The sequence below is a fragment of the Protopterus annectens genome, chromosome 9.part0 (genome assembly GCF_019279795.1).
Source record: "Protopterus annectens isolate FY-2018-M chromosome 9.part0, PAN1.0, whole genome shotgun sequence".
NCBI lineage: Eukaryota > Metazoa > Chordata > Ceratodontiformes > Protopteridae > Protopterus > Protopterus annectens.
In genome coordinates, this window is record NC_056743.1 from 1,400,492,922 (window position 1) to 1,400,518,564 (window position 25,643).

The following is a 25,643-nucleotide window of genomic DNA, read 5'->3' on the forward strand; positions in this document are numbered from 1 at the left end:
GACAATGGCCATAGCAAGAGAGCTGGCAATGTCTCACACAGGCAGATTGGCAGGGGTGCTCGAAGGAGGACTACTGCCCATCCACCACCTGTCACAGGTGTCACATCACAGGTCACATGCTACATGTTTTGGTCCATCATGGAGGTACAGGCATGTACTGAAAGCAACAGCAGACAGATGCTCAGGATTATGGATGCAGCACAGTTTGACATCCTTCACTGCCTCCACCACATGGATCATTTCACTGATGTAGTGGACAGATTGTGAGCTGAGACAGTGTCAGTCTTTCACTGGACATTTTCTGTGCTGGAACATCTGGTTAGAGTACGGCATCAGACACATCGATGTAGGTCAGCAACACCATCTGCTGAGACTCCATGTGGTCATGCACACTCATGCTCCGGTAGTGGCAGCACCTCCAGCAATACAGAAGGAAGTGTGCTGTCCACACCATGACATGGCAGGCCATTTGGCATGTGGTTCTGGGGGGGTCCTGTGGGGGACATGGGTCCAACAGACAGCAGCTACTATCACTGCATCTGACCCTGGGCATGGTGGTGCCAGTGCCACTCCTGGCAGAGCCATTTCCCATGTATGTGGCCAGAGACGGTGAACTGTCCACTCTGCCATGTACAGTCCACAACTGTCCAACATGTACGCTTGCAGGGATAGCACTGGGCTTGACTGTGTACACGCACACCCTCAACCATCACTGTCACATGCAAGTCACCGATCGACACACATAGCACCTCTCCATGGACCATCTAACCAGCATCCCTTCCTGACTCACACACATGCTGTCAACTGTTTGGCACAGTATAGGCCTCTGGCAACCCCACACAACACACTGTGCATGTGATGATATCTGTGCCACATCCTTGTCATACATGCTATTGATGCAGGGACATGCAAATATGTGTCTGATGAACAGGGTGAGTATATTACTTTACATGTAGTTGTGTAGTGTGGTATTTGTATGCCATGGCAGGTGTTGTGGGCCATGACAGGTGCTGTATGCTGGCATGTGTCATTACTACAGATCAAACTCTTTGTATGTTTGATGCATGATGTTAGACTGGTGATAGTGTCACAGAATGACAAGTGTCTCACAGACCTGTGTATGTTTCTGTTCCAGGAGTTTGAGTGGCTAAGCTATGGAGACTTGGTGGCAATACAGCAGCTTGGGATGGCATGGCAGCACAGCAGAAATATGACATTGGCAAGGTACAGCTGTATACTTGCATGGTTACCTAGGTGCATATATGTCGAACAGTGTGTCAGGGACAATGCAGGTAGCCAGCATAATCATGCATCTGTACCCTGTGACAAGGTCTGCTACCATTGATATGTGTCACCTGGGTGGTGTTCCATACATACAAATGTAGGTGGTGGCAGATAGTTATGCCTAGGTAGATGTGGGCTATTTAGGGCCAGCAGCTAGTCAGAGCAGTAAAATGCATGACCATTGTGCATAAACAACCCATATGGCCATATGTTAACTGCTGCAAGCGAATATATTTGTACACACATGTACTTGGCTTATGGGGGATTAAAACCCTACCTATCTAGTAGTACACAATAAAGAGTAAAGCACTTATTACATGCACCACAGAGGTAATCTGTTATTAGACTGTCAGCCAGTGCTGTTAAGGTGGATGACATCAGCAGGCCTTATAAAGCAGGACAATGGAGAGGCTGGTAAGTAGTCATAGGGCCTCAAAATGTATAACCATTGCACTGAGTTGCCTGTTGTGAAATTAGAACCCCTACCTATCTAGTAGTATACACAATAGGACAAAGTACTTATCGCATGTGCCACAGAGCTTACCTTTTATCAAACTGTCAGCCAATGGTGTTAAGGTGGATGACATCAGCAGGCCTTGTACAGGAGGACAATGTAGAGGCTGGCAAGTAGTCACAGGGCCATAAAATGAATAACCATTGCACAAACATAGGCCAGGTGGGTATGTCTACACACACAAACATACGGTGGCTGGTGTGAGATTAGAAGCCCTACCTACATACCTATTCTTATACACTATAGCTCACAGTATTTATTGCATGTGACACAGATCATATCTGTTGTACATGTGGATGCAGCCACAGTACTTGTGGACTATGCAAAATGGCCTTATATTACTCATCATGTGTGGCCTACTGAATGACCGTGCTTGATGCCTGTTAATACCCCTGCTATGTGGGTACATTTACCAGTATCGCCATGTCTGGCTGGATGCAGTTTGGTAGGTGGACAATTGGCCAATGACAATATGGCCTGTCCAAGTCCTGCATTGCAAACATTGCACAATACACCACCTGCTCACTGTTGCCTTTCTACAGGGTAACATTCCACAGGCACAGGGTTCTGTGGGTGAGTGTATTCTGTCATTATGCATCCTTAGTCTGTTGCCATCAGACTACTGTTGTGTGTGTAGGTGCAGATAACCCCAGTATTCTGCGTGTAAGTAGAGACATTCATACATCCTCACACACAAATACACATGTGTGTGTGTGTATGTATATATATATATATATATATATATATATATATATATATATATATATATATATATATATGTAAAACAGGGATGTCTACTAATTGTAACTGTGTGTGTGCATTATGTAACTGTGTTATGTAAATATATGTGGAGAGTCTAAATCACTCTATGCAATTATTTAGCTATATCGTTAGCATATATATATATATATATATATGTATATATATATATATATATATATAATCCATACAGATCCCCAAATGCACTTTCCACCGAAGTAGAAATCACCGAGCATACTTAACCGAAAGTGCTGTTCACCGAAGTAGCATTTTCGGATAAGTATGCTCATTGGCCGGTCGTACTACGTTGCGGATAAGGGAAAATTCCCTTTTCCCCACTATAGTGTGACCTCAGAGTGAGAATATTAAAAGTAGGTGGGTGTGGGGGGGTGCAGGGGGGCTTACCTCCCTGCATAGAAGTAGGTTTAATTCTGTTTTTTTTTTAAACATACTTTACCGTAAGCGCTTTTTCTGTGAAAGTGCTTTTGGTAAAGTATGTTCGGTGATAATGGATTCGGAGTTTTGATCTTTCGATCAAAAGTCCTAGATCCATATATATATGTGCCATATACTGTTAGATAGGGTAATCATGTGTGAGGGGGATATGGAGAGACAGATATGCATACATAGCTGTCTGTATGCACAGACATATTTCCACATAGCAGTTCTTTGGGTAGATGAGGCATCAGACATGGGCTCAAGTTATCTAAGTGTAGGAGCATGCCCAGTGTGACTGTCAGTACTTACAAGGTGACTCCAGGCCAGACCTATCTGTACTCCAGTCCAGCATTTTGTGTGCTGCAGCCAATTGGCTGCTGCACCTGACTCAACAGTCCAGCACCTCCCTGATATTTGGTCCATGGCATTCCCTCTCTGTTTGCTGAATGTAATATATGAAACACACCTATCAACTGAACAGACTGTAATAGAATGTACAGAGTTTTGTGTCATATTTTCTGTACATTTTACATAGCATTGTGATTTTCTGGTACATTAGTGGCAAATCATTATAGACTGAACATTCGGAAATGATGTCAGACATTTGAGTTGCTGGCTCCATACACATCAGGACATTGATGCTAATGTATGACCTGTTATTCTCTGACCTTTCCACATTTGTCTGGCAATTAGTTAATCCTTCTCCTTATATTTGGGCCTTTGTCCCACTATTGTTCATGGCTTTGTCCAGCTTTCCTGCTCTAAGTGGTTGAGAAGTATGATGTGACTGGGGGAAATGATGTAACACCACACACAGGGTGACAGTCTTCACACCTTTCACTGTACATGTTTTTGCAGAATGTCCAGTATTCTGACCCACATGTCTGCTCTGTTCCTCATACCATTGTGTTTATCTGGTAATATACTACTAAATGTAGTCCACTGAATTGTTGTAAGTACTAACACAGTTAAGTGATGGCCTTTACATCTTGCTGCTAATCTGACCTATTGCAACCTGCTGTTATACTAGCCAACTTCTAGGTTACTCAGAGCATGTATAATGCCTGTAGGTTTGGTCCTCTATACCCCCCATTTCCTCTGGCTTTGTCCAGCTTTTTTGCAGTAACAGATTGCGTCATTTCAACAGTCTGTGGGACTCCTACCATACGAGTAACTCACATGCAAAAGTTGTAAGGGCTGCCAGTTTTGAACCATCAACACCCACAGCCATGCTAATATCCTTAGCCCAATGAGCCACACCAGCTGCTAGAAAGTGAGGTTTAATTCCTCACACTATCAACAGCATACAGAAATACCCTGTGACCCCTGCATTTTGTGGAAAATAGAACATGTGGTTAGGTTCTTTGTGACAGCCCTGAAATTATGTGGTCTGCAGCTATTCCTTGCAAGCATACTCTATTACTGCAGTTGTATGGGAATACTGATGTGTTGGTAGTAGGGGACTCTGGCATTGACAGTTGTGTAGCTGTCCTGTGACCCCACTGTTTGGCATTTCCTTTGCATAATGCAGTGGGGTTTCCAGCCATGTGGTCTAAGGCATATTAGAGGGCACTCAGTATTGGACAGAATATCTGTTGTCCCAAGTAGCTGTTAGTTCTCTGTAAGTAGCCCAGTAGCCCACTGTATCCATTGAATACATGCAGCAGGTACATGCATATGCTACCATACATTTATTGTATAGGAGTGTGACTTACCTTGCGAATGCAGCAGTTGAGAGACCTGTGTTTCAGGGCTGACTCTGTCTGATGCACGCAGTACACAGCCAATACATGGTTAGATACAGGTTGTGTGGTCTGGCTGGTATCCTTTTTACTATGTATGCAAGTCAGAGTAAGGTGTCAGTCCCTAGGACCATAGGTTCTCAGTGAATGTGCTATGAGTTGCCTCTTGGCCAAGGCCAGGGCATACTGGTCATGCCTACGTCTACCTACAGGGACATCCTCAGGGGGTTCCTCCTCCAAGTCCCGCTGTGGGTGTGGCTGTCGGGACCTAGGCAGTGGTGGAGGGCAGTGTGTCCCTTCCTTGTGATGATTCTGCCACAGCTGTTTCAACAGGATTATATTGTGTAGCATGGCACATACTGTGAACATCTGTGCACATGTGGCTGGAAAGTACTGAAGGGCTCCACCAGATATATCAAGGCATCAGAACTGTGACTTGAGCAGCCCAGACATATGCTCTATGATGTTCCTAGTTTGTGTGTGTACATTGCTGATGGGTGTCATCATCCATGGTTCCAGTGTGTAGCCAGCATCTGCCAGTAGATGGCTGTACTGGATATCCCCCTGGCAAACATCTGGTACAGCTGTGATGTGTGCCAGATATGGGAGTCATGATAACTGCCAGTGCTGCCAGCACACACTCATGATAATGCCCTGAGCATTGCACATGACTTGGCAGTTGATTGAGTGATACCCTTTGCAGTTGATGTAGACTCACCGGGCAGTGCTTTGATGTGGACATGAGTGTAGTCTATGGCACCCAGTACCTCAGGCTAGTGTGCTACATGGTAGAAGAGATGCATACTGCGGGACCTCTCCTCAGGGGTGTGGGGTAAATAAATGTGCTCACTGGCATGTGTTTGCATGGCATCTAGGAAGTAGTGGAGTACCATGAATGATGATGCCTGTGAGACACCCATCATGTCCCCAGTTGGTCTTTGAAAAGTGTCTGTAGCTAGTATCCTAAGGGCTGCACATACTTTTTTTCCACTGGGATGGATTCCCCTCTGTCGGCTCTGGGTCTGAGTTGAGGGCAACAGAGCTCGGTGAGTTCTTGTAGTATGTCCCTGTGCACCTTGTACTGCTCTACACTCTCCAGTTCATGTAGCTCCTGGAAGGTTACCCTGAGCCTGAACACTCTTCTCCTTCTCAGTCTAGGCCTATTGTCAACATCAGCATCAGCACTGCCCTCAGCATCTACCACATACAGATGTAGCAGAGCTGCAGCAGCCTTTAACATTTCCAAGTCTGTATTCCAATGGTGCAGAGTATGAGGGAAAATCAGATTGTATGGTGTATGCATACTTTATAGTGCTTTGGTGCAGATGGAGCCTGTTTGATTGGCTAACTATGATGCATTCCACCTGCCAAGTACATCACTGAGAGGTTGGAATGGGCCAGTTTAGGTGCAACACAGGTCATAAGTAATTTATATATGATTGGCTTTCTCAGCCAATTTCTTTTTTTTGACAACCTTCCTTACTAAGCACTGCTATGTGGAACACAAACCCACGCTACAGGTATAAACAATGGTCAGCAGCCAATAGACACACCCCCATGAACAGAGCACAGTGGCTGTGAGCGCAAACATGGTCAAACCAGCTTAAACACGTGTCCCAAAGCTAAACAAAGCTTAGCACCCCCCCACTCAACTCAGCTGTGTGGCAGGCAAAAGGGGTACCTCTGTGCCCCAATTTGCTTAAAGAAATAGAGACACAACCGCTTTTGATGTCAGCTACCTCTTCTGTGGACACAAAAATGGTTCGGGGGCTTCACGGATGTGATCTGTAGGCACGGATACTCATTTTTGCTATTCAGTAACCCCAGCTCATTTGCATACAGATCCATGCACACAACTGGGAAACTATACTATTCCAGGACCGGCCTCCTTAGCAGCCACAGACATCTACCATTGTACATACTTCATGCAAGGCCCTATAATGCATTTTTGTCACATATTTTTTTTTTGTTTTGTTTTTACACTTTCAAATATTTTTTTTTGCATAGCGGCATGTTTGCGCACTGCTGCACACTGCTCACACATAATATGGGTATTAAAAATATTTAAAATGATTTTCCATTACTTTTTGGACACACAGAGCATAGTTGTGCATATATCTGTCTGCTATGCCATTTCTGACATTCTAACTTGCCTTTTACAGCCACTGTTCACTTTTTAATTTCATGTACATGGAAATGTGGAAATGTTCTGTGTATACTTCGCACACCAACACAGGGTCTGCAGAACTACCTATCTACTTGCTGAATTGCTTCAGCACCCTCATTTGCATGCAATTCACCTGCTTATGAGGTGATTTGCATGCCACTGACACTTCTGTTTTCGCACACTCGTGCACACCCATCAGCTCCATTTACTGGATCCATGTAAGCTCTGTGCCACTATACCTACATGGAAAATTAATCTGCGTAGGCTTTATTGAATTCTCCCTATCATCTTAAAGATGGTAACCTTATGCATGTTGTTCAGGGTGTAAATAAATCAAAAGTGTAGGGAATGCATGCTTTATCCGGAATCCTTACTTCTCAGTTACAAATTCATAAATACTTGTTTTTATCTAAACATCTGAAGCATTTACATTTTAATAATTCCAGTCATCAACATGAAAGCTGAACTCATACGCTGGTCAATGATTTTTTTCTACATAGTATAATATGTCTGACTTTCTGTCCTTGATTCCCAAGACAAATATTATACCTCATAGAGGCCACGTTAAATTGGTCCGGTACAGCTAAATGTTGAAGCTTAAGTGTTAGAAAGAAGTGATGCAGCACAGTATATCTTTATGAAATTAAATTAGCTAGAGAGACAGCACAAACACTGTTGAGAACTGTTGATGTTACTACACAGTTATGAAAAATATGAGAAAGCTTTTTTGTTGTGTAATATTCACAGGAGTGAGTTGGCAATGCTAATAAATAAGACAAAATATTGCAAAGTATAAAACATGGTGACATTTTCACAAGTAGGACAAATCCATTTCTCCCATATTTTCATATTCATTCCATATAAATTTCTAAAACATAATTCCACAAAACACAGTTCAGTGACTTTTTCCCCATTGAATTTCATAGCATTTCTTCCTGAAATCAAAAATGGCCCTGCCAAGTCAGAGAGAGCCCACTTACCAAGATATAAAGAGATCACTAGACAGACATGAAGGTAAATAAATAGAAAGTCAGTGATAAGCAAACAAAAAGATAAATAGATAGATAGATAGATAGATAGATAGATAGATAGATAGATAGATAGATAGATGATAGATAGATAGACAGATAGAGAGATAGACAGATAGAGTGATTTATATGCAGACAGATAAACTGATAGTTACATAGATAGATAGACAGACAGATGGAGAGATAGATTGATTTATATGCAGATAGACTGAAAAATAGTTACATAGATAGATAGATATATAGATATATAGATGGATAGATCAAAAGTTAGAACACTGGAAAGGTGGAGCTTGATTTTGCATGAGACCCCATAGCCCCAGTGAAGCATAACCTGCAATAAGGTTACATCATTTCAGAGGATGCTATTTTCCATAGGTGAGTGTAGGGGGAGGACCTTGACTACAGAGTTTCACAAAATAGGCTGAATGAACTATATTTTACCTACTGCACTTTAGTTTTTCATCAGTTTATCTTCTCTGTCCCATTAAGCATATCACCTTTAAGTTCTGCCAGCATACCAAACTTCTGTACCCTTAACTGCAGCCATGTGCTGTTTTGCAACCCAAGTACTGCATATTGTTGTATGACAGTATTAGAACTGAAGTTATCAACAGCGGAATGAGAAAGAGAGAGAGAGAGAGAGAGAGAGAGAGAGAGAGAAGGAGACAGGAAGGCAGACAAGAAAGCCTGTCCACCAGTTACCTGATACAGATGTGTTCCGTGATACAGGAATGCCACTTTTATATGTCGTATAGTGCTAAGCAATGATGAAAATCAAGTATTCACCAAATACAGAGTTTTCCATTAATGTTTTGTGAACCGAACCTTCTAGAAACCAAAAATAACTGCACATTAACTTGTGTTAACCAGGACAGATCTGTTGCTGACATGCCAAAGCCAAAATTTAGATTTTTTTTATTTGCTTTACTTACTGAGATTATTTTTATGCTAGCCAGCTCCATATGGCATACAAGGATAACACCTTGGTTATGACCCATGCGACCTGGGTTTGATTAGTATCTTGGACATATTTGAGATCTGGTATGGGAAGCATGAGTGTGTCTATAGTAGGGTTGTTACAGGTTCCCTTAGTTGGACTGGCCAAACACAACTGCACCAGGAAGTATGTCAGCCTTCTGGGAGTAGCATGGGTAGGAGCTTTCCAGTTTTAGTCACCATAACAGGCATTTGTGGAAGGCACTACTGTGGGAAAGGGAGTGAGGTTCACCTGTGTGACTGTCGACTGGTCCAGTCCCTAACTTTTACCTCCAACAGCTTCTTTGCTTTTCATACATTGGTTTTCATCTGTTTCACCCTTTGCCAAATGCCAATATCCCTTATTTTGCCAATTTTCCCAATCCAGTTGCTCCATATCCAGCCTTTCATGTTCTGAATGTTGGGAGTTACCCTGACTCTCATTTCCAAGGTGCTGAGTTGATTAGACTATTCCCCCTTAAAGGGAATGTCTAAGGAATGAATAGGCTGCTCTCCCAGCTGAAGGAATAAATGAGTCAACTGGGGGAGGTAGGGGACTCATTTGTCAGGTTGTGCAGTTGGAGGGCAGAAGTGCAGCTGGGGTGGTGCAAGAGAGGCAGTGACTCTGGGTGCAAAGTATTAGGTGGGCACAGTTAGCCATCCATCATCCCCAGGCATTCTTTAGTGCAATACAGGCTTTTCAAAAAGACGGTATTTCATTTGCGGTCCAACCTGAGCACTAAAGCACTCCTTGTGTGGTCTAAACTGTAGCAACTATTTGTTACATTTGTAACAAGCAGTTTTAGTTTTTTTTAACTAAAACATGAGCAACATAGCCTTCTGTGAAGGCAAGGTATAAACTGTAGTAATTGCTACAGTTTAAATGACTTTTTTAAACTAATACATAAGCACTGCAGCACTCTGTGCAGGCAGGGTATAAACTGTAGCAACTGTTTACTACATTTGCAGCAAGAAGTTTGCTATAATTTAATACAAGATTTTTTTTTAACTAAAAGATGAATACCACAGTGCTCCATGCAGACAAGGTATAAACTAGCAACCCTTTTCAATATTTGTAGTAGCAGTTTACTACAATTTAAATGAAGACCTTTTTTTTCTTTTTTTTTAATTAATACATGAGCTCTGTGCAGGTAGAATATAAACTGTAGCAACTGTTTCCTACAGTATAAAACAAAAAAAATTATTATTTTTTTGTTGTTGTAATGTGTGGAAGGAGGGTTGGGGTAGGCACTGAGACCTCAATGGCTGGGGCTGAGGTTGTGTATTGCCAGTAGAAGAAACAGTAGTTCAGTGGAAGAGCTTGTGGGGGAGGGGGGCATGTAACTGTAATAACCTGATTATTTCTGTGAGCTGTTTTTTTTTTTTTTTTTTTTTGGCTCTTCAGTGGAAGAGCTGGTGGAGGTGCATGGATGTAACTGTAATAACCCAATTGCTATTACAGGAAAGTGTGTTTTTTTTTTGCTCTTCAGTGGAAGAGACAGTGATCAGGTTATTACAGGGAATACAGGGAAGTGTTTTTTTTTGGTTTTTTTTTTGTTCTTCACTTTTAGAGCTGAGGGGGTGGGATGCTGGCTTGTTGTCTTGGTCCAGGGTGCTGACTGAGCCAGCTACACTTCTCTTGAAGTGGATCATTTTCATATACTTAATTTTAGAAGGGATAGGTTAAGACTACATTTTGTCTAATTTTCTCGTGGGTTAGCTGGGATACAAATTACTGATTTTTTTTAATTGTCTGGTGATTGGGGAATGAGGGCAGTATTGCCTATCCTTTAAAAGGAATACCACAGTGTTTATTTTTATTTTACAGTATGCTGTTTTTCTTTTTCATTTATACAGTGACCATGATATTGATAAATTTAGAACCTGTGACATACAGAGTTGTAACTTTCAAGAGTGGTGGGAGGGTTTAAAGGAGTGGGCAGCCACATCCATTACACATTTTATTTATTAGAGTATTTGATTTTTACTATTTTTGATACTTGTTTAATTTTATTATGCTGTAATTCAGCATTGCAATGCATTATGTCATTTCACCTTTCTGTACATTGAAAATGTGACGTTTTAGATGTTTTTAAGGTATTCTTTTTGTTGGTATTATTTTATTACATGGGGTACCTGGAGAAGTATGGGAGTGCACTGTTAAGGGTATGATGCAGGGGGTTAGTTCAGGACGCTGGAGACCTGCGGGACAATAACAGAGCTTCAGATGAGAACATGTAGGCCACAGATGTTATCGAGATGGATGATCATGCAAGAAACAGTAGAAAGGGGAGTAAGGAGGTAAAAAGAAAGGGAATGGGATGTGTGGGAAAAGAAACAAAAAAAGAAAGAGGACTGGGGGATAATAACATAGGTAAAGAAATATAGGCATGTGGAGCAGCAGAGAAAAAGTGAAAGACGAAACTAGAAAGAAAGAACTGAGATAGAGAATGAAGCTAAGATATAAGGGCAGAGAGAGACAGGAGTGAGAAATGGTGACTGGGATACAGAATTACAGATTGCCATGTTGGAGCCAACAGCACATGGGGAGAGCAAGGAATAAGTTAGTAGGGAGGGGCATTCAGCTGGCTGGAAGGGAAACAGTGGAAAGGGAAGAGGAAAACAGAAAAAAACAGAGTACACTACAGGGAAATAGCAGATAAGGGTTCAAAAGGGAAAGGCAGAGCAGAAGGAGGAGGAAAGTGAAGGTGGAGGTGGTAGGGACAGAATAAAATAAAATGAATGGGAGCTTTGAGTGGAAACTGCAGATGGTGCAAGGAAGATGGGGCTTCTCAAAGAGGAGCTGGCAGAAAGGATCAAGAAAGGAAAGAAAAGCATTTTAATTGCATTGTAGAATGGAAGGTCAGATGACAGATTTGGGCAGACTAAGCTGGAATGGAAGCAACATCAGGAAGTTAGTTAAAAAGTAAAAGCACTGAAGAAATACTGTGCCTTAATTTAGACAGAGGAGTTTGAGGGGAGGTACCACACTTGAATGGGCAGAGTGGATAGAACGGTGGCTTGATACCATGACAGATTGGGAAAGAGAATGAGATGGAAGCCATTATGGTATTATATAGTGCAGAGACCAAATGGATGCCAAACAGGGGTCCCTAGGAGTGCAGTCAGTATGAAGGCGCATGCATTCCTGGAAATCTTCAGTAGATCACTGACACACATATTGGTGACTTGAAGGTGTCAAGAGTGAAAGCCTTCTATGGATGGAGGGTGTTAGGACAAATCTGCTTCAATGCAGGCATTTGGCCACACAGAAGGGGCAGGGAATGTCATGGAGAGAATTCAGAGGGGTAAACCTAGAAGACAGTAATGCCCAGAGTAATGTTCAATATATGAGTGCAGCTAGCATTGAAATTAGAATGAAACAGTAACAATTAAACTTACTGTTTCAATATTAAATAATTTCTGCAGCAGGCTTCAGCCTTGCAACCCTGAAAATGTGAGAGGGCCATGCCCCTGGCTCTCTTGCTAAATATACTAAGTTCACCACAGTGCTCCCATGGTGCAGAGGGATAAGCTCCTTACTGTGACCCAGGTGACCCAGGTTCAACTAGCAGTGGGGGTATTGGAAGGAGCAGAGTGAGAGGATAGAAGTGAGCAGGCATTTTTGGCTCACCCATCTATGGCATAATAAGAGTCGTTGGCTCACCACATGGGTGTTTGAAAACTAGAAGCAGTTCTTCAACTTTAATTATATTACAATGATTATCCACTGAGTACTAAAAGAAATCAAAGTGAATTTGCCAGTATACAAATTTAAAAAATGTAAATAAAAAAAAAAAATACAGATCAATGCATGACTATCTGGTGAAAGGTACTCTGAGGCGAACAGATGTCAGATTATCAGCAAAGACAAAAAAAACTGCCAGAAATACAAACAAATAGCACTCTGGGAGGAAAACAAGCAAACAATAAAGAATCCCAGATGATTCCTGTAACCAAAGAATATCCACTTTCCTCCATTTTAAAAAACAGACAAAACCAAGCAAGTCTGACTATGCTGAGACCCATAAGAACAAACTGATAGGTAGAAATATAATGTAAAAAAAAAACAAGCAAGATGATTACTGCTAAGCTTTCATTATCTGCATCTCCAAACAGCAAAGATATGCCAATAAGCAATCCATGACTCCATGTCCAAAGGTCAGATTTCAAAATACTTGTTCTTGGTGTAGGCAATATACTCCAGTGTAAGGCCTATCTATAAAGCAAGCTTATACCGGAGGAAGTCATTTACATTAAGAGCAAGTCTTTTAGAATCCAGCCGTAATGATGTTCAGTATCCTCAATTTCCTACAGATGTGAACACAATCACCCATAAAATCCATATGTTGCTGTACAAGTTGAATGCTAAAATACAGCAAGCTGTAATAAACTAAAATTAGATACAGGAAGTAAAAAACACCCAGAGTTCATGGCAATGTAGTTAATAAAATCCAAAAGCTACCAACTAAAACAAGGTATATGAAACTTAAAACAAACAAAAATAAAATACTCAGAGCACCAGAGACAAAATAACTTGGATAAACAATCTAAATATTATCCATGGGTATATGTACTCCCTCCATCGACAGGTATGCACAACCTGAGAACCTCAGGTGTAGCACGTGTAAAGTTCAAGCCTGCAAAGTATGTGCAAATTAGGAGGCGAGCTAAGGTTGCCTGTGGAATAGGACAATTTGTGTGAAGGGTAGGAGGTCTATCAGTTCCATCAGAATGGCTCACTCCCTACCATCCAACTCTTACCTCTCTGATTAGGCAATCAAGTCAAGGCATGAACAGGCTGAGGGTCTCTTGCCAAGGCTGGGGGAGTCTGGTTCTTCTGTTCTGAGACAGGAATAAATGGTTTTACTGGGTGGAGGATGGAGAAACATGGGGCAACACCCAGCAGATAGCAAAATAAATAAATAAAGAAATAAATAAACAGCCTTCAGATTGCTGTATCTCAGAGAAATGTGAAATATGTGGGACAAAACAGTGTGCTGTCACACAGTGACTTATTTATGTTATTTATTTATTGATTTATTTATTGGTATTTATTAACCGGGTTAGTCCTGCTGGGTTTGTGGTCCATTTTCAGTGGAGACCCGAGGAGAAAAGCTCCGAGAAGAAAAATACAATTTAAGAATAAACAGTTTAAAAATAAATGCAAGGACAGTTTTACTATTCCATAAGTAATAACTGACATATGGAGATATTACAGAGAAAAAATACTTAAGTCAAGGGAATACACTAATTCTAATACTGTAGAGTACCAAAATATATACAATATGTACAATAAATTAAAAAAAAGCATTCAGGCAGAATATTTTTAGACCTACCATATGTAATAACTGACATATGGAGATATGAAATACACTCATTCTAATAATGTAGAGTACCTGAATATATACAATATGTACAACAGAGAAATATTCAACAGATATGTTTAGACAGACATTGAGCAAGTAGGCATATACTAAGCTGAGGAGAGCCTGTATAGAAGGAAAGAAATGAAGGAGTAGGAGTTAACTTGGGGCTTGACAGGGGCAAGTTTTGGAGTTAAGTAAATGAAGTTTAAGTTTCTCCTTGAAGTGAGATGGGTGTACAATGCTACAAATATCTCTAGGACGTTTGTTCCAAGATTGGGCTATAGAGTACTTGTAAAGGAGTTTACCTACTGCTTTTTTGGGATAGTATATTTGTAGTAGTTGCTGATTTGATGTCCTAAGGGTACGGGATGGAGAGTACTTAGAAATGAAGGAAGACAGAGCAGGACATGCTAGAGGTTTATGGACTATAGTGTGTAACATTTGCAGTTGGGCTAGTAACAATAAATGTGGGAATTCAAGCCATTTGAGAGAGTTTAGAGATAGGCACTGATGAGTATTATAGGGAGAGTTAGTAATAAATCGAGCTATCTTATGATAAGTCTGCTGGAATTTATTTAAGATAGTAGTCTGAATATGGGTGAGCACGGGAGCAGCATAGAGAAAGGGAGGGGAGGAGGAGGGCTTGAGCTTGGGTGAGTTTGGAATTAGTTGTTAAGAATTTCTTATGGCAATAAAGTAAACCAAACTTTTGGTTTGTCTTGTTTATACATTGTAGAATGTGCAAGTTAAATTTGAGTTCACCATCAATGATGACCCCCTAGGAGTTTAGTGTGGGATACTGGTTGAATAGTAGTATTATTTGAGGATATAATGGCAAAGGAAGATTTATGGTGGGATAATGATTGAGGGAGGAATAGTAGGAGTTTGGTCCTTTTTGGGTTAAAGATGAGGAGATTGGTAGATAACCAGTGTTCAGTAGCTAGGAAGACCTGTTGTGTGAGATCTTGGAGTATAGAGATGTTATTTGAGGTAGTAATGAGCGTATAATCGTCTGCATATTGGATGAGGCAAGATGTATTTCAAGCTGTATGAAGATCATTGGTGAAAATATTAAAGAGAAGGGGCCCTAGGATGGAGCCTTGTGGGACCCCTGTTGGGACAGATAGGAAAGGAGAGGAAGAGGAAAGAATTTTACTGATTGTTGCCTGCAGGATAAGTAACTAGAGAACCAGTCAAGGGAGGAGGAACTCATATTGAGGTTAGCAAGTATGGATAGTAGGAGAGGGTGGGAGACTGTATCAAAAGCTTTAGATAAGTCAAGGAAGAGACAAGATATCAATTTGTTATTATCAAGGGCTTCAGCAATTTTATGAGTGAAGGATAGCAGGGCAGTAGTTGTGCTGTGTTTAGGTCGGAAGCCATGCTGGGTGGGAGTAAGAAGGTTGTGTTCAAGAAGGTAGATGAGTAGTTGAGAGTGGATGCATTTTTCAAGAATCTTAGAGAGGGGGGATAAGATGGCTATAGGTCTGTAGTTAGAGGGGTCAGTTGAGTTTCCACCTTTATGCAAAGGAATAGTGTAAAAAGATTTCCATGATATAGGGACAGTAGCCTCCTATATATGTTTGTTTATAAGTATAGATACTGGGAAGGCAATAGAATCAGCACCAAGTTTAAGGAAAGAAGGAGGTAGGTTATCTGTGGAGGGAGAACAGGGTTTGAGTTTCAGGAGAAGTGATCGGATGTAGGAAGTGGAAACAGGGTGCAAAGAAAAAGGTGGGTTGTTGGATGGTTTGGGAGGGTTTGGCAGAGGAGTAGAATTGCAGGTGGGAGGCATGAGTGTTTGAATAGTGTCAATGAAGTGGTTATTGAGTAGAGTAGTTGTTTCAAGAGGTGATGAGTTTGGGTAGGAGGAGGGGTTTGCAGGGGAGCCAGGGGAAAGAATATTATTAATGGAGGCCCAGAACTTTTGTGGGTTGGTTTTGTTGTTAAGTTGGGCAGTGTTATAGTAAGACCTTTTGTCATTGTTGGTGTGCTTTTTGACAAGATTTCTCAGGTGTCTATAGCTATGGAGTAGGGGTAAGTCCTTAGATTTTGTCCAAGCTTTCCAAGCTTTGTCTCTTTCTAGCATTAGGGACTTTGTTTCTTTTGAGAGCCAGGGAGCATACTTGGATTTTAGTCTGATCTTTCTAGAGGGGGCCAGTGAGTTAAGGGTGTCTAGGAAAATATTATTAAATCTATGCATGGCATCATTTAGAGGGATATATTTGAGGATGGACCAGTCTATGGAAGATAAAATAGAGTTAAATTGGACAGGATCGAAGTTAGAAAGTTTGCGGCAGTCTCTATAGATGTGGGATTTGGGAAGTTGGGAGGGGACACGAAGGACAGAGATGGGTAGGTGGTCACTAAGTGGACTTACAGTTTGTATCATCCTATGTGATGCATAAAGCAGTGATTAACATTTTTACCTTATTGATGAATACGCTCCTTCTTCTATTCATTGAAAAGAGTGCTCATTAACTTTGTTTACTCTGAGGTGATCTCACTGAAAATTAAAGATGATCTTTACCGTGAGTGATATAGACTGAGGGAAAATGTGAAATGCTTCCATAGAAATATGTCCATAAATATCTAGGGAAAATTCCTAAGGTAGCATCACCAAGGGAAATGCTAAATTTATTTGACCTGTGGTTTCAAAAAAAAAGGTTTACAAACTTTTTTTTTTTTAATTAAAAACATGGCCCAAATAAATAAAAAATGACTAGAGCATGATGCATTGCAGCACTTAACTTAATGGATGATTAAAGTGTGACTGTATACTTTAACCAGAAATCAGACAAACTGCACATTTATGATCTCATATTAGAGTGACAATAATAAATGACTCACAATTAAGCCAGCACACACTCAGGACAACAAACTACAGAAGTTTACCAGAAGGGGGTTGATTTTTTAATCTGATCCTCTTTTATGACTAGAATACAGAAGAATCTGACATAGTAATATTGGCTGACATGATCCGTGTGGATTTCACCAAGGCCTGCAGCTTAATCCTGCCCAGAAATGAACTAAGAAAACTGCAGTGGCTGGAGATGAGATCTTGCCTGAGAACTCTGATTCATGACAGACTAACAGGATATAGAGTGTTATGTTGACAGATACAAAGTCAGGAGTAAGAGAAGTGGTTTCTAGAGTACAACAAGAAGTTGGTCTTTGGTCCTACTTCTTTTATATGCTTGTTTCAGACATATCTAAGGAAACAGAGGGGAGGAGCAACATTTTTGCTGCTTATACAAGTAGATCTGCAGCAGTAGAAAATAGAATAATAGTTTAAGGAATAATATAGAAAGGGTGATCACATGAGCAGATAGATGCCAAGTGGGATTTACTGCAGGCGAACTCAAAGTGCTGCAGCTGGTCTATAAACTCCTCAATTTAAGTAGTAGAACTGATAGCAACTGAGCAAAAAAAAAAGATCTGTAGAATCTGCGAACATCTGATGGCATACCTCTCAACCTCTTAGCACAAGAAATCTGGAGCGCTCCAAAAATAATGTGGTGACAAAGGCCCAGAAATTGGGACAGATTTTAAATATAGACCTTATAAATTTTGAAAGTTGCTAGAATAACAGTTTATGTGTTAGCTTGGATTTTCTGAAGGATATGAATTCTGAAACTTTAATGTCTGTCATTATTTGTTGACTTCAATCCTCATTGATTTGCTAGAAAAACACAAATTGTATGAGGAATGGAGCTAAAATATTAGATAAAAATCTGTACCTTCTGTGAAAATATGGACAGTTGAGAGGTATGCCTAATGTGGAACATCAGAAACAGAGTATTAACAGAATGCTGGATGTTTGCTAAAGTGAATAAACTTTAGATGCAAAATGACTGTATTATTGCTTTGTCAGTTTCTGGTCATGTCTTAGTTTTGGTGGGAATGGCATAATGCTTAAAGCTTTTACCCCACAGATACAAGGTTCAGGATTTGATTCTCATATGTGGCCATTGACTAGGCATGTAATAGTCTGTAGACTGACATAGCATTTACTTATGAATCATACCATGAAGTGTTCATGCAGTTCTTGAGTCTGTACAACAAAAGAGATGTCAGGTTGTTAGAAGGAGTCCAGAGGAAATCCATGAGAAGAGTGTGTGCCATGGAAGGAAAAAGAATGACTAGGAATTAGAGAAGTTGCATCACTTTTTACCAGGTATTGGAAAAGATGGAGAGGTGGCCATGGAATGTTCTTCTTTCAGTTTTTCCCGGTTAGGGGTCACATTAGCAGAAGTCCGGTCTGCTAATGATTGGCAGTAGATTTTTTTGTGGGTGCCGAGGTGCCAGCTCGATGGCCAACCTTCAACGAAGGCACACCCATTCTACGCATGTCTTTCGAATGCCACTCAACCGCAGGGAGGACATGCAGGCTCCACACAGAAGGTGCTCCAGCCGAGAATTGAACAAGAGAACCTTTTGCTGTGAGGCAACAATGCTACCGCTGAACCACCGCAGCTTACAGAGGAGGTGGCCATGAAATATTTGTGCAAAATCATGATAAAGATATATAAAATAATCACTGAAATGGAAGGAGAAAAGGGGAGCAGCAGACAACAGAAGTTCAGATATTAGAAACAAAGTCGTCCCTGGATGAATAAAAGTGTTACTTCATATGAACCCATGTAATAGTTTGTTTTAATGACTGACGGAAAAAGGATTTATTAATGAATTTAGTACCATGAGGGCTAGTGGAAAAAGAAAAACAGGGAATAGAAGGATGAAAAGGAGACTGTATTTAAATGTGCTTAAATAGAAGACTAAATAGGCTTATGGGCTCCTTCTGGGTCTACAACAAGTGCTGACATTCTAGTAGCTTGTGATACACCTGCTCACTGCCCTTTGCTCAAAAAGCAACTACTCATACTCCCACTGGCAGAATCTCTCATTTATATGTATCCCTCTCATCACGCAATCCTGTAAAACTATATAACCCTACCAGGACCTTAACTATAACCCTAAAACACCTATCTAGTTCCCAACCTGACTCCTCACTCACTTACCCTAAACCTCCAATCATTCTCCCTAACCCTAAAGTCTCCAATAGCTTCCTAAGCCTGAAATTTCACCACCCCTCCCTAAACCTAAATTCCATGATAGGTCTCTATCCCCAAAAACTTAACTCCTACTCCCTAAACCTAAAACCTTCTTCTCACGCCTTAACCTTAAAACCTCTGTCCTGCTCCCTAACTCTAAAATCCTCCTCCCACTCCCTAATTCTCAAATCCATCAACTGCCTCCCACCCCATGGCTGCTTGCCTGAACTCATATTCAAGTTTGAGTGTGTGCAGCAGCCCACATGATCTACAACGTGCTCAAGTCCCTGACTTTAAGATAGTGATTTTAGAATAAATATTATGCTCCCGCTTTCTCTGTTGCCAAGCAAATTTCATATAATTTAACAAGTAACTTTGTTAAACACTCTGTAATTCAAAACTGTTTTGTACCTGCCCATTGTTGGAGAATTAATTCTTTGTCACATTTTATAGTGTAATAATGGAAGACCTTGTATTAATATAAAGAACCTATATCGTACATGAATTACAAATTCCACTATATAAAATAATAAATTAGCCTTAATGAATTGTATTCATGCAGCAAGGTCCACACTGGTGAATGCTCGTGATAATTTTCCTTCATCAGTTCTTGCCACACGCGGTTCACTAAGACATGACATTTTCCTCTAAAAATATATGCTAAATCAGGCCATTTCCTACAGTAAGAATTTGTATAAAAATAAGGGCTGAGATGTTGTTTATTTATTGACAGTCTGAAGCTTTGTATGGGCTGATGATTTTCCTTTAAACTACTAACATGACACAAACAAATAACCAGCCTGGGAAATTTGTTTTAAAAATCAATCAGAATTACATACTTTTCCTTGAAATTTGTCAGTGTACAATAAATAAAATGCCGATATCTGTGCCATTTAGTCTTACCTTCAGGAACACTACACTATGTAGCTGAAGAATGTTTTGGATAGCTATTATTGCTACTTTGATGTTATTCTGCTGTGCTGACAAAACTTCAGTTCTGTCATCAAAAATCCGCTGATATATGTTTACTTCCTCCTTCAGCTGTGTAAGGATCCTTTCCTTTTCATCATTCAGGTACTGTGGTCGATGCTGAAACAGCACTTCTATTCTTTTCTTTAAAAAATCCATATATTCCTGTTAACACAATGTGGAGAAATTGTGCAACATTAATGAACATACATTAATCAGGAAAATAAATTCAGTGTATTTAATTATTAGCATTCTAACATGATGTAAATAAGAAAGAGACATTATAAGCACTAATATGGGAGAAAAAGTTTTTGACATTTGAGTACGCTATGCACATATTGTGCAGACATACTTTACGGGTTTCATCTATAACTGATCAGATAAAAGGAGGTCTGCACAGCTGTTTCTTGCAGTTCTTCATCTGTGTGGGTTGCAGAACTTGGGAATGGAGCATAGCATTGTGGTTTGTATGTAGTATTGTGGCTGCCATTTTTAGAGCAGGGAGGTTCAATGAGCTAAAAGGAGTGCGCATAAAAGTAGTGACTGACATTTTCTGGAAAACAAAGGGAGGGTTGGGAGAAGATAGAATACTTCTGTAGTCTAAACATTGAATAAAGTGACTAGGAGCTGTGATTGCAGCTCTATAGGAGTTTATTAACACAGGCCTACTGGTTTGGAGTAGTCTGTGGAATAGAGGACCTTTATATTTGCTGTCAACAGACAGAAATGCAGAAGTAGTGGGGTAGATGTCACTACTGCAGCTGAAGGCATTGAAACAGGAGTAATCAAATAAATCAAGGAATCTTGTTTTGTGGGCAGCAGTAGGTCATATTTTCATAGCTATATTTAATACTTGCTATATGCTACCTTGATTATTAGAGAGTGCTTTCAAGGAGAGAGCTGAACACTGAAGAAACAAATGTATGCCATTATTTGCATGCATGGACCCCTATCCTGGCAAACAGACATATAACATACTCCTTGTTCAGGGATTACTCTTCCTGTATTCCCTAACTTAATATAATTAATTCCAAGGTCACTCGACCTTAGAGGAAGGATGAAGAAATCCCTCCAAATGCTTAGCTGTTGCCCATGTACTTCTGCAAATATGTTAACCTAGCCATGTATTGTAATAATTGTCATATTTCTCAAAATATCTAAAGAATCAAGTGACAGACAGAACTGCTTAGCTTTATATGAAAGCTCACAAATGTATGAAGAAAAAGAACTTAAACTTCAGGCATATTCAGTAAACTGTTTAATCTTGCATAAACTTGCTCTTAGATCAAAGAAAATAAATAAACAAAATCATATCAAAGAAATTATAAAACATATAAATAATAAAAAAGAAAGAAGAACCAATATTAAAGGTATTCTTGAGGGTTTTAAAATATTTTATGAAACTATAAATAATAATACTAATAATCTAGATAATGATGATACAGTTGAAACATTTCTAAGGGAAAATATAAATAAGATAACAACTGAAAAAAATTAAAAAAAAAATAGATCATTCACTTTAACAGAAATAAAAGATCATATAAAAAGTTAACCAATAATAAGACACCAGGCTTAGATGGTCTTATAGCAGAACTATACAAAATACTACCGAATGATAGAGTTAAATTATTAAATAATGTCTATAGAGAAATAAAAACAACTGCTAAAATTCCCCATCATGGAAATATTGCCTTATATCACTTATTTTAAAACAAGTTAAGAATCCTACAAAGTATTCATCATACAGATCCATTTCACTTTTTAAATGTAGGCTATAAGATGTTTATGTCCATTTTAACTAACGGAATTAATCTACTTATACCTAAACTAATTAAAAATGATCAAACTGGGTTTATTTTAAATAGACAAGTACAATAGTGCATAATAAGAATACATACATGAGTATACTATGCAAGTAAAAAAAAACTTTCTATCATTAGTCTTCATTTAGATAAGGCTTTTGACTCTGTTAATTGGCCATACCTGTTTAAAACACTTAAAGTGTAGAATTTCTCACATGAGCTAATTGCATTAATTTCTAAGTTATACAATAACTCTTGTGCTTAAGTTAAAATAGGTTCTTTTCTTTCTAATTCCTTTAAATTACAAAAAAAGCAGAAAACAAGGCTGTCCATTATCACCTTTAGAGTTAAATTATTAAATAATGTCTATAGAGAAATAAAAACAACTGCTGAAATTCCCCATCATGGAAATATTGCCTTATATCACTTATTTTAAAACAAGTTAAGAATCCTACAAAGTATTCATCATACAGATCCATTTCACTTTTTAAATGTAGGCTATAAGATGTTTATGTCCATTTTAACTAACGGAATTAATCTACTTACACCTAAACTAATTAAAAATGATCAAACTGGGTTTATTTTAAATAGACAAGTACAATAGTGCATAATAAGAATACATACATGAATATACTATGCAAGTAAAAAAAAACTTTCTATCATTAGTCTTCATTTAGATAAGGCTTTTGACTCTGTTAATTGGCCATACCTGTTTAAAACACTTAAAGTGTAGAATTTCTCACATGAGCTAATTGCATTAATTTCTAAGTTATACAATAACTCTTGTGCTTAAGTTAAAATAGGTTCTTTTCTTTCTAATTCCTTTAAATTACAAAAAAGCAGAAAACAAGGCTGTCCATTATCACCTTTACTTTTGCATTAGTTATAGTACCCTTTGCTAATAGTATTAGAGCCAATAACAACATTAATGGTATCAAAATAAAAAAATATATATTTTGAACTGAAAATTCAACTCTTTGCTGTTGATATTTTACTAACAATAGGACATATAGAAATTCATTAGAATATATAATTAGTTCTATGAGTCAGTTTGAAGAAATCTCAAACTTAAAATGTAATCATAATAAAACAAGTATATTATTAATTAATAAAAACTAAAAAAATTGTACAAAGGTATTCTAACTTCAATTGGAATAACAACCAAATGAAATACTTTGGTATAATCATTCTGTCTAATAGTAAAAAAAAAATACAAACAAACTTTCAACATGTTATTGATTAAATTTTAAGTTTAGTGACAAACTGGAACAAATTCTTTACCAAGGAAGAATGATTAGTGCTTATCAAGATGGTAATTCTCCCTAAAATATTGTTTGTCTTACAATCTTTAGTACTATCTCCACCAAAATATTTGTAAAGAAGATAAATAATATTCTTCTTAATTTTTTGACATCTTAATAAACCAAGAATTTCCTTTGATTGACACAGAAAAAGTTGGGATCATAATTGAAAAGGATTCTCTGATATTCGATTGTATGCTACTTCAACAATTGTAAAAGTTATAGTGTTGCAGATACATTCCTCTTATGATTCTAAATGGAAACAAATACATTAAGAAATATTATTAGTAAATAAATATATCATAACTAGTCATAAACAAATAGTCTCTAAATGTTTTATCTGGTTATTAAAAGATCTTTGCTTAAATGAAATTGCACCCTTTTCTTAAATTCTCCATATAAATAACATAATCTTCTTTTTTCACAATTTCACATATTCTAACCATTGTATTGAAGACTTAAGATTTTCTATGTTTCCAATTGCATATACAAATGACTGCTTAGAAACTCATACTGTCAACAAAATGCTAGTATTGAAACAACAAAGTAACTTAATTTATTGGTATCAATTCTTAAATGGTACTGATATGTATATTGTTGAAAATTTAAGGACCAAATACAATCAAGATTCTGAGAATTGGTAGTTTACAAATATTTAGAGACTTTGTGAACACAGATATAAATAAGATAGTTAACCTAGATAAGAAATCATTCACCGGCTTATTGGAATTATTAATAAATATAAAAAAAAATGCAGTGAAAAATAAATTATATTTGTTACAAATTTATAAAATTCTTAAGTTAGATTTCACATATTTAGACAATTCCTATTGGAATTATTCCTCAAAAATTAATAATGATGACATCTGTGAAGAATACAAGAAAATAATAAAATCTGCAGATAAAACCACATTTCATTACACCGGAAAACTTTCTCTCAGAAATTCTTACACAGAGCTTTTGTCACTAATAAAATTACAATTGTGTATAAATCAAATAGAGTTAAATGCTGGAAATGTGATGCTGAAATAATAGTTGAGTGGGTGTACATGGTATATGAATGTGAAGTCATCTCCCCTTTTTGGAAAGAAATTAATAACTTCATTCAAGCTTTATGATCAGATAGATGTAAAATTTCTAAATCTGTAGTTTTATTTAATGTTCTGATTCCTGAGATAATTCCAAAAACCCAAGTGTCTCTTCTTTGGTCTATATTTGGTATATAAGCAATACAGTCCAAGAGCTCCAAGTAAAACCACACACCATGATGTAATAGTAGAAACAAGTGTTTAATGAACCTTTGATTAAGTGCTTTCATCTGGTTATATCTTAAAACTTCATGGGTGGCCACCGTGGTGCAGTGGTTAGCATTGTCACCTCACAGCAAGAGGTTCTCTGGTTCGATCCTCGGCTGGGGTGCCTTCTATGCGGAGTCTGCATGTCCTCCCTGTGGTCACGTGAGTTTCCTCTGGGTGCTCCGGTTTCCTCCCACATCCCAAAGACATGCTGCAGGTAGATTGGACACTCTAAATTGGCCCTAGGTGTGAGTGCGTGTGTGTGCCTTCTGTGGAAGGTTGGGTGTCTGGCTGGCAACTCAACACTGTAAAACTCCACTGCCAATCATGAGCGGACAGGTGATCCACTGTGGCGACCCCTAACTGGGAAAAGCCAGAAGAAGAAGATATCTTAAAACTTGATGATGATCTATTCTCTTGTCCATTAAATATTCCTCCAAGTATGAGTCTATGCATGTATATGATATATTTATCTGGTTTTAGAGACTCCTAAATAAGTAGAGGCATCAAATAAAAGATCTTGTATTACACTGGAGTAGTCCATATATCTATATAGGACTATGCTCCCACCCTTGTCTGGGGACATTATATGACTAGATTTATCTTTCCTTAAATCTAATAATAAATCGTGCTCCTGCTTAGTAAGATTCCATGTAACATTCCTTTTGTGTAAATGAATATCATATATATCCTCCAATACTAATTATTTATAAGTATTGTTAAATATCTTATTGAATATCTTATTCACAGCTGGTGGTGTGCATATTTGGAGCCAATTATTTTTATTTTTCATAATCTTTACTAGTTTTACAGTTTTATATAGAATGGGAGAGGTACCCATATTATGAACTTTAGTAGTGACACACATATTAGGGATATTGTGTCAAAAAACTAGGCTAGGTTTGCGCATTATTCAGATTTAGAAGATCATTTTAAGGAACCTTTG

The 25,643-nt window shown here is 38.6% G+C and overlaps 1 protein-coding gene across 1 annotated transcript in view; it reads right to left on the reverse strand.

The window, feature by feature from the left end:
• The window catches only part of LOC122810686 (E3 ubiquitin-protein ligase TRIM39-like), a 147,939-nt gene that overhangs the window by 77,575 nt on the left and 44,721 nt on the right, over positions 1–25,643 (reverse strand). The window contains exon 2 of the mRNA XM_044082256.1: positions 20,234–20,464. Within this exon, the coding sequence (XP_043938191.1) occupies positions 20,234–20,464 (231 nt within the window). The remainder of the gene's footprint in view (positions 1–20,233; positions 20,465–25,643) is intronic.